At 49.8% G+C, this 9,509-nt stretch overlaps 1 protein-coding gene across 1 annotated transcript in view; it reads right to left on the minus strand.

Moving 5' to 3' along the window:
* The window catches only part of NUFIP2 (nuclear fragile X mental retardation protein interacting protein 2), a 10,858-nt gene extending 3,241 nt beyond the window's left edge, over positions 1 to 7,617 (minus strand). Inside the window, 3 exon segments of the mRNA XM_010135718.1 lie at positions 5,417 to 7,156; positions 7,159 to 7,200; positions 7,557 to 7,617. Coding sequence (XP_010134020.1) covers positions 5,417 to 7,156; positions 7,159 to 7,200; positions 7,557 to 7,617 — 1,843 coding nt within the window.
* Positions 7,618 to 9,509: the final 1,892 nt, after the last annotated feature.

The raw sequence follows: 9,509 nt of genomic DNA on the forward strand, positions 1-9,509 counted from the left end.
GCGCACAGGCAGCTCAGCAGAGCCGCTGCTGCCCAGCGCCCGGCTCCAGCTAACCAGAGCAGTAAGCCCGGGAATGCAGGGTGGAAGAAAAGGCAGCCCCCACAAGCTAGGCACGTAAGAGGCCCCAGGCTGCTTTCAGCCCTCCTTCCCTGGGCTCAAGGAGCTCTTCCCTCCTGGCCTCTTTCCCCAGATGAAGCTTCCAGGGTGCGTTTGAGCAAGGTTACAATTGCTCACCCTGCATGGGCAAAGGGGTGTCCTCTCCATGAGTACCTCAGGTACCGACCCAAAACTTAGTACTGCCACTTTCCAAAGGGGAAGCGGGGCAAGACCTGACCAAAGACAGGGGCCACCACTCCCAAAGCAGGACATGCAGCTGGGGACATGGCATGCTTCCTTCTCAGCCTGCTCCAACCCAGCTGGAGAAAATGCCATCAACAAACCCTTGCACAACCCAGCGCCAAAGCCAGCCCTGCTCCGAGCCAGGGCAGAACTAGGTCACCTCCCGTGCCCCTTCCAACCTGACATTTTCCAGGATTTTTTTTTTTTACAATTAGCCAGCCTCTCCACAGCCCTCTGGCTTGTGGTTTGCTGAAGAACTGCCCTGGGCTCACAGCCCCAGCCACATCCCTCTAAAAAGCTCCAGGGACAGGAACCACTTTTTCTGTGGCTATCACCAAAAGGAGGAAGGCTTTGATGTCAGGGTGAGACCAGGGCACACTCCAGTGAACTGCACCGAGATTCCTCACAGGTCAATAAACTTTATAGCAGGACTGGTACATCACTTTGGAGGGGAAAGATGTCCTTCTGCTGTAACCTGTTAAGACAGGCACTTTTACACGCATTTTCCTTGCTAGGGAGGTCGGCCCTGCAACCAGAAGTGTCTGCACAATGCCATGGTACTAGTTCTTTCCTCTTATAAATCTAACATGTAAACTGACCATTGTACCTACAATTAAGCGCTAAAAACAAAATAAAGAGGGACCATTATCGTGTGATTTTTCTGCTTCTATCTGCAGGACACAATGATTAAGTTAGGGGATTGTCCCAGAAACAAAGCAGACTAAAAATTCAATGCTGTGGAGACTCATCACTGTACCGAATACCCTGCACTCAACCTGACACCTGGGAAGAGCAGAGAATTAAATCAGCTTTTGCCCTACGGCTCAGGCCCCACAAGACCATAAGCCACTGACTGAGATCTAACCCCTTCCCACCAAGGGGGATGGGAAACCAAGGCTTTTTTTTTCCCCCTCCTCCCTCTCCTGATGTGAAGGGTGAAAATCGCTGAATTCACAGCTCTGTTATTTCTTCTGACCCAGTTCACCGTGCTGGTGAACGCCACTCCTGGCTGACCCATGCTGCCTTGCTCTATTTTCCATGCTGCTCTTCTCTTCACACAAGCAGAGATGCTGCAGCAACTGAGATGCAGAGAAGGAACAAAGCTAGAGACCTTGATCATTTGCTTTTCAGTTAAGGACAAGCAAAGTGCTGAGCTTCCCACCACGAAGCTTGCACGTAGAGCCTGGTGGCAGCGAGAGGTGGCCTGGCCTGCGATACTGCAACTGCCCAAACACCACGGGATTCTGCAAAGTGTTGACAATTACTCCAATATGAAACCTTTCACCCAGCTGTCTTTAAAAGTAGGACTAAAGCAGTAATAAGATACTGATTTCAAGACAAGTAAAACTGAGATACACCCAGCCTCCTCTTTTGAAGGACCAAAAATATCTGTGAGGACCAGTTCTACCCCAAAAGGACGAGGATTTTGGCAATGCCACACTGAGGCATTCAGGTGTAACCTAGATGGGGATAATGTCCCTAAGTGAGAGCATCGCTCCTTCCAGTCTCCTCCACTAAGCTCCTGTCCCTGTCTCCAACCACATAATCAGTGGGCCCACCAGTGCTCAACCAAATCAGATCCACCTTGCTAAATCGGGTATGTCACCCATGATCATTTCAAGGCACAGTCACAAACACCAAGCGGCACGTGCTGTCAATGAAAGCAGCCACGCTGAAGGATTGTGTTTTACAGTCAAGTAGATCAGATGATCATGGGAGTCCTTCCGTGCCCTTTAAAAAGGAAAATCAAAAAAGCAAGACACAGAGCAGGGGCACGGAGGAAATCAGCCTGAAAGCACCCAAGAGAACAACAGGGGAGCACACTGTCAGCCTGGACAGCAGGTTCCCAGAGCCCTGACTTCTGGGGAAAAAGCAGTCTGGGCACACATGACCAAGCACAGCTTCCTCCGCTCTTCAGCCACCCAGCCTTACACCCCAGCACAGCCTCGCTGGCATGCGTGGTGCTGCGGTGGTTTAAACAGGATTACCGTCCCAGAGCCAGCCCACCCTGCCCCTCACCTCCTCCAGCCACCCTTTCCCAGGGAAGCTGTGAAGCAATTACCCCCCACAATGCCCCTCCCGACTGGACTGACCGTGCACAGGAAAGCCTGGTTTGCTTGAACAAAGCTACTGAGTAAGCTGGAGGCTTTCCCGTGCCCCAGATGAGGATCCACGTAACCTGGTCACAGCTACAGACACAAACAGTGCAAGAAAGGGTGCAAGCTTGTGACAGACAGGTCAAAGCACTGCAGCCGCTGACGCTAGAGCCCGTTCTTCACTGCTGTGCCTAGAGCTTCGTCCTTGCCCTGTGAGTAGCTTGACTCGAACTCTGCACACGGAGGAGCTCAGGCCAGGGAATGCACCAGGACCCCCTCCCACGCTCAGCCCTGTCCTTGCCCCGCAGTCGCCTCTCTTTGTGCCTGTGACCCCAGAGGCAGGGCAGCTTTGAAGATCAAACTATCGAGACTTTGCTCAAAAGCAAACAGATCAATCTGAAGAGGGGGAAGTTCACCCTCCTCTCAAAATCGATACCAAACAATCTGAGGATCCAACTGCCCAGACACCCTAACGCTGCCCAGAAAAACCCACACAGTCTCTCTCGAGAGCAGCGAGGAGGGGAAGGCAGCTTGGGAAAAATCAGTGAGTGAAATCGTTGCTTTCCTATTGCAGAGGAACTGGTTGGCTATGGGTAGCACCTGAGGAAAACAGCCCAAGATAAGCGAGAGAACGGTGTGGGAATTAACCACTGCACTGCTGTCCTGCATACACGCCCTGGCAGCAATGTTTGCTGGATGTTTTGCAGCACACTGTGCCACAGGGGCTCACCCGCAGGGCTCTGACCACAGCAGTGCAGCCTTAAAGGAGAGACAGCATCTTCCACCCATGTGGGGCAGAGAAAGATGTTCCTCCCAATACTCCTTCACCCAACCAGCACCAAAGGACTGGCCCACACACGGAAACGCAACACCCAGCATCATCACAGAGGCCAAGGCCTGGCCTGATCTGCTCCATGAACTGGCAGCAGCATCTGAAGACTAAGCAGGAGAAAGAGAAGCTCAAGCTGTTTGAAGCCCCCCATCACTGCATTAATGAGAACACCACTCCGTTAGAAACATCCAGCACCTTCTACCCCTAAGTAACACCTTGAAGTTGGCACAGATAAGAGCTTGGAAAAGACATGGGCAAAGAGGAGGGCTGGGGCAGGAACCCGTTTCCCCAGGGCATCACAGGGGCGCTGCTCCCAGAGCGTTCACATGCAGAAGCAGGGAAGGAGCAGAAAAGGGCATTTCAAGGGGTGCTTTAAGTGTCGGTCTTGTCACTGAACGTAACTAACTCCGTGTTCAGAGCCAAAGGCAGGCAGACTTTGAAGTTAACACCTCTTTCGGAGGACATGGGAAGGGAGTGTTCTTTATTTTCCTGTTGTTACCATTGTTTTACTGGGTCTGTCTTTCACGCAGCCAGTGAGAAAGGGAGAGCTGATGAGTCTGGCTGCGGCAGCTTTTCTACCAGACAGTTCAGGCTGACAAAACCAAGAGACAAACTTAAGCATTGGGAAAATTTGCAAAGAACAAAGGACCTGCCTAGGACTACCACACCACGTGGTGCTTCCCAGTACCCCCGTTTTCTGATGGGAAACTGGGATTTGGGCTGCAGGCAGACACAAGAAATGGGAACAGAAAGCTTGCTTTGGTACTGGAATAGACTGAGCGGAGGGAGGAGGACCCAGATAAAATCAGTCGATGAACGCTGTTCTCAAGAATACTAGAGCTTAGAATATTAACATCCTGAGAGTGAGGTGACCTGGAAAAAATATTCGGAGTTATTATTTTTAAATGGCTGGGCTTGCTCTTTCTAAAGGAATGCATCTCAGTTTCTGCATGCTACACTGAGAGCTGGTGGACAGGTAATTTAAGAAGTTTGCAGTGGGTCAAAACACAGCAAACTTGCCAAAGCCAAACACCAACCCCTCTGCAGAGGGGAGCAAGACGTTATCCACAGCAAACAAACCCAGGATGATCACCTTCTTCCCTGCAGGGTAGGGGGATGCAGGCAGAGGGAAGGGGGGGTTGACTTAGAAACATTACCTGCCCTTGTGTTTGCCAAGGCTGGGTAAGTAACACCATGCCAAAAGGGAACTCATGACCCAGGCTTCTGCGAACACCACGCCAGGACCAAAAGCCAAGAACTGCCACCAGACCACAGAGCTTTTGGGGCTGAGGATAGCACAGAAAGCAACCATCCCACAGGCTTCCTGCTCCTCATTGCCAGTTTAAAGTGTCTGTATCACGATTGAGTCATTTCAGTCAAAAAAAAAAAAAAAAAAAAAAAAAAAAAAAAAAAAAAAAAAAAAAAAAAAAAAAAAAAAGGAAAAATAAAGGAGCTGGACTACAAAGGACTCCATGAAAGCAATAAAATCATCTGAAAGATTTGGCCTACAAAGACAACGAGAGAATTCAATCTGCAGCTTACAGAAGAGTTGATAAGCAAAGATTTGTCTTGCCCTTGCCATAATACTCACGAAGGGCAGGGGAAAAGCGTGTGTTTGGGGGGGTGTGCTTAAAAAAACAACATAAATCACACCATGAAACACCGTAGGAATAGGTTTTTTTCTTCCTTCAAAGCCACGATTTCATGGCCTGATCTGCCCAGGGGAGAAGCTGCAACACTTCACAGCAGAGGTGTGAGTAGAGACTATGAAGCCTTTTCAGCAACAGAATATCCCCTGGTAAAGCTGGAACAGAGCTGGCGAACATTTAACTCCTTCCAGCACAGAGAAGCTGAGGAGCTGCTCACTCCACAGGAATTAGGATGCAAAACAAACGAGCCAAGGATCATCCCCATCCACATCACCTGCCCTTGTCCACAGGACCCGAGAAACAAGTACCCCTGAGCATGAGTTCAACAACCATTCGATTACTTCTCCCAAACCGTTTTTGCCATTAGATGTACGCAAGCAAAAGGCTCATTTCTAAAGCAATCGGCATTGCTGTAAGGAATGGATCATGTTAGAATACTGCACTTAAAACATAAAATAAAAGAGAAGAGAATGCCCTTGGGCAGCAAGTTAAGCCATTACCTTTAGTGTGATATAGAATAGCAGCCCTCAGGTCAAAAGAACCCCAGCTATCTTTCCTTTCTAGGCCTCTCTGGTACCTCTGTTCTTTGGCGGAGGCTAGCAAATTGTTCGTAGGAGAGGCCAGAGGATTCTCTACTTCATAGTCTTTTGAAAGAAACACTAAAGCACCTTGGCTACCGGTGTCTGCCTTTTGTAGGTCACCTGTATGATGCGACTCCAAAGCTAAGACACCACCCTCAACAGCAGTCCCAGGCTTAAGAATAGGGCTAAGAATTTGAGGGCTAGTCCGTTTATCCAGCTCATAAGCCTTAGGAAACACAGGTTGTTCAGTTCCTGAGGGAGTGATTTCAGCACACTGTGAAACCAAAGTGGCAGGATATTCCCCTTGAAATGTCACTTCCGTTAACTGATTATCCGCAGATGTCCCCACCGCAGTTTCGGGTCCAGCGCTGGGCTCGTTTATGAAAGACAAGCCCCACTGATTCTGGAAGATATCTCCCAGGTTCTGCTGATTCGTCTGTGACGGGAAATCAACTTGCGCTGTACCCAGAAGCACGGTTTGCATATTTGAAGGGTAGATAAAAAGGCTGGATTTCTTTTGTTCGAGAGCCGTTGAAGCTGTGCTCGTGTCCTGGGGTCCTGACTCGGAGGGGGTTGATGGTACAGTACTAGCAGCAGTTGAGAGCAGTGGCTGGGTCCCTGGAGAATACACGCTTCCATCCGTCCCTGCGAGAATTGGCCCATTCGAGAAGCTAGCAGAAGTAACAGACTTCATAGCAGACATAGGGACTTGGGACAGTCGACTTGATGTTTGGGCCTGAGCTTCCCCGGCAGATGACGAAGACGATGAAGACGACGATGTGGATGGGGTTTGAGCTGCTTTGTTGAGGTTTTCTTTAACTTTACTTGCATAACTTATTTTGGGAACAATTTTAGCACTGCTATTGTCCACTGGAAAAACCGGGGGTGGTTTGAATAAGGTCCATGAGTCCTCTTTCGATGTAGCCGACGACGCGTGCTTCCCTTTGGGCCGGTCATCAAACTTCTTGCTGCTAATCCCAGGTTTGGCATCAGAGTTTTTTCGCTGTACATCCCCAAGTCCAGGCTTACCCCGGCCTGCTCCACCAGCCCCAGCCTCGTATTTCCAAATGGGCTTAGTATTCTCAACTCGGTTCCCCTTTTGTTCACTATAATCAGGCTTGAAACTCTCAAGTTCCTGTTTTAAGGTTGGTGCGCTGACCTCCTGCTGCATTATTTTGTCCTGTACTAGATTCAGATTCTCACAGCCCTTGGCACTGTTGCGCCTGCCTTTCCGTTTTTTCGGCGTAGTATATCCACTCTCGGAGCCGCTACCATCGTTATCGGCCCCTTTGCCGACGTAGCCGTTCGTAATATAGCTAGAGTTACTGGTTACCACGCCGTTGGGAACAGACACTCCCTCGGGCTTGTCTGAGGACTGGCCTTCTCGAAGTTTATTCTCGTAGGACTTCTCATTCTTCTTGTCCATGCTATTCTTCTGAATGAAGTTCTTGGTTTTGATTCCAGCTTTCCCCAAAGCACTGGCCTTCACAGTCTGCTTTGAGGTCACGTTAGTGTCTACAAGCTGCTGGCTGCCATTGGGTACCCTGGATCCTGGGGTGGCGGTTTCATCGGAGCACAGGCCCTTTAACGACACGTCTCTTTCTCCTGCGTTACCATTTAGCTCTCCATAGCCTAGAAGAAAGCCAAAAACAACAAGAGGCATGAATTAGAACGTGAAATGTTAAACTTCTGATTGCAGAAAGCTGTAATCAGCCCCAAGTGTATCCCGTTTCCTCAAGCAGACATTTTAAAACAGGAGAACATCTAGTCTCTGCCACACAAAAACACATGCTGGTTTGCTGGAAGCATGGCAAGAAGGGTGAGGCAGAAAGTACCAGCGGCTACTGACTCAGGTACAGCAGGGTGATGCACAGGTAACACACCAGAAGCAGATACAGGCGCTAGGTAAGGAAAATACACTCTTCAGAAGATCACTGCCAAGCTGGAGAGCTATTTCCTCAGCTACTATTTCCAGGTCACTCAGAGGAAAAAAATTAATTCCCAGGATGCTTCAAGAGGGACGGATTAGCTGCAGTTCAGAATCCATACCAACTCCTACCTATCAGCTCCCAGGCCTGCAGCACCAGTGCCCTTCTTCCCACCTTCCCCTCCAACGCCATCTCTTGTGAAGGGGGCAAAAAAAACGAAGAAAAAAAAAGTCGTCTTCCAAAAGGACATGTTGGAGTCCAGTTGGAAGTGCCAACTCCTCATTTCAAAATAGCAACCAACACCTCCCTACACATGCTCTTTAGCTCTGGAAAGGTGATAAAACCAGGGAGAAACACATCCCTGCAAGAGCCCTTCCAGCACCGCTGGCCACAGGCCTCCTGCCCACTGAGAAACATCAGCGTCTCGGAGCCCCTGGGAGACCCAGTGCCAGCGTGAGACCCGAGCAGTGCGGAACCCGCTGCGGGCTCCTGCTCCAGCCCCGAGGTTATGCTGGAGTCTCTGCTTTTTGTCCCTCAGGTTCATTTCTAGGCCTTATGGTTCTGAAGGAATCTCTAGAATGGTTTTTCTCCAGAAAAAAACCCAAAAGATGCCAGAATGAGCAGGTGAAGAGTACCTGGCAGCCTCACAAATGGTTCCATAGCTGGAAGGGGAAGGGTGTCAGAGGAAGAGTGCAATTCAGACAGCCCAGACTGAAGCACCTCATCTTCAGCAGCTTTTTTTTTTTCTCAATTAAAAAAAAAATCCCAGGCCAGAGACTTATTGCTTTCGAGGACCCTGGCTACAATGCCCCAAGAGACACCTTGAAGCCCGCCTGAGAGACAGGGAGAGCACGCTGGACCCAGCGGAACAAAGCCAGGCCAGCTGTGGATGGAGCAGAGGGTGTCCCTGCTAGCGCAGCCGCTGCTAGGGAAGAGCTGCCCTCGCTCCTCCTCTGACTCATCCGTCCTCCTTCCCCGGGGTGGAAAGCCTTACATCTCCCGCAACAACTGACCCACCTAGGGCTTCATCTGCAGCCACGGCAGCACCAAGTCAGCACAGCACACGGAGTACCCCAGGAATGAGAGCGGGCAAACATCCGGCTTGAAAAGGAACGGTTTTTGTTGCCGATGATGTTGTTGAAATTAACTGCTATACTCAAAATCATTGTTATCCTCACACCCTGGAGCCTCAGATGTCTGGCAGATGTAACCGCTCCAGATCTGTGCTAGCCAGGAACACAAGAATCCTTGTCGGAATCTTTACAGAAATTCCACAACTGAGTGTGCCGAGAGGGATCAAACATGATTTTACTACACACAAGTATCTGCAACCACCACAACTTCCACTGTAACTTCCAAATCCGCTGTGGAGAATACTAACCACAAACCCTTCATGCCAGGGAAAACCGATAGGATGGGGTCCTCAGCTGAGTCAAGCCCGAGGAATTCGGTATTCTCGAATACCGTGCAGAGGAAGTTCTCAAGAGCAACGTGTTATAGCTGACCTTGTATGACTCAAGACTTCTGACACCACTTGTTAATGAAACAAAACAGTAAGTGTGGTCATAAGACCACTGCAGATGAGGAGCGAAAGAATAAAATGAAGAACAAGATCCATCTCAGTCAGGCAGTGTGTCAGCAGTTTCTAGTTCCAATTTTCAAATATTCACAACTCAGCTGCCCAAGTTTCCTCCAAATCAACATTTGGCATGGCTGGCTCTGGCCTGGACACAGAGGAGCAGCAACCAAAATTCAAGGGAGGGGAAAAAAAACCCCCAAAGGATGCCAGAATGAGCAGGTGAGGAGTACCTGGCAGCCTCACAAGCGGTTCCATAGCTGGAAGGGGAGGGGTGTCAGAAGAAGAGCACAGAACAGTGAGGTGACTGCTGCGCTTATTTTTGCTCACTAACTTATTTTAGTGCATGGCTGAGCGTGTCCCTCCCTACCCCGGCTCAGAGGCTGTATGCGGGGGCATGGTGCCTGCTTCTGGGGCACCACCAACGCTACCCCTGCTGCAAGCCTGGTCCCTGCCCAGCTCCCGCCCCGTTATGTAAATGAAAATTTCAAGAAAAAAAAAAATTAAA

The sequence above is a fragment of the Buceros rhinoceros genome, unplaced genomic scaffold (assembly GCF_000710305.1).
Source record: "Buceros rhinoceros silvestris isolate BGI_N320 unplaced genomic scaffold, ASM71030v1 scaffold39414, whole genome shotgun sequence".
Lineage (NCBI taxonomy): Eukaryota > Metazoa > Chordata > Aves > Bucerotiformes > Bucerotidae > Buceros > Buceros rhinoceros.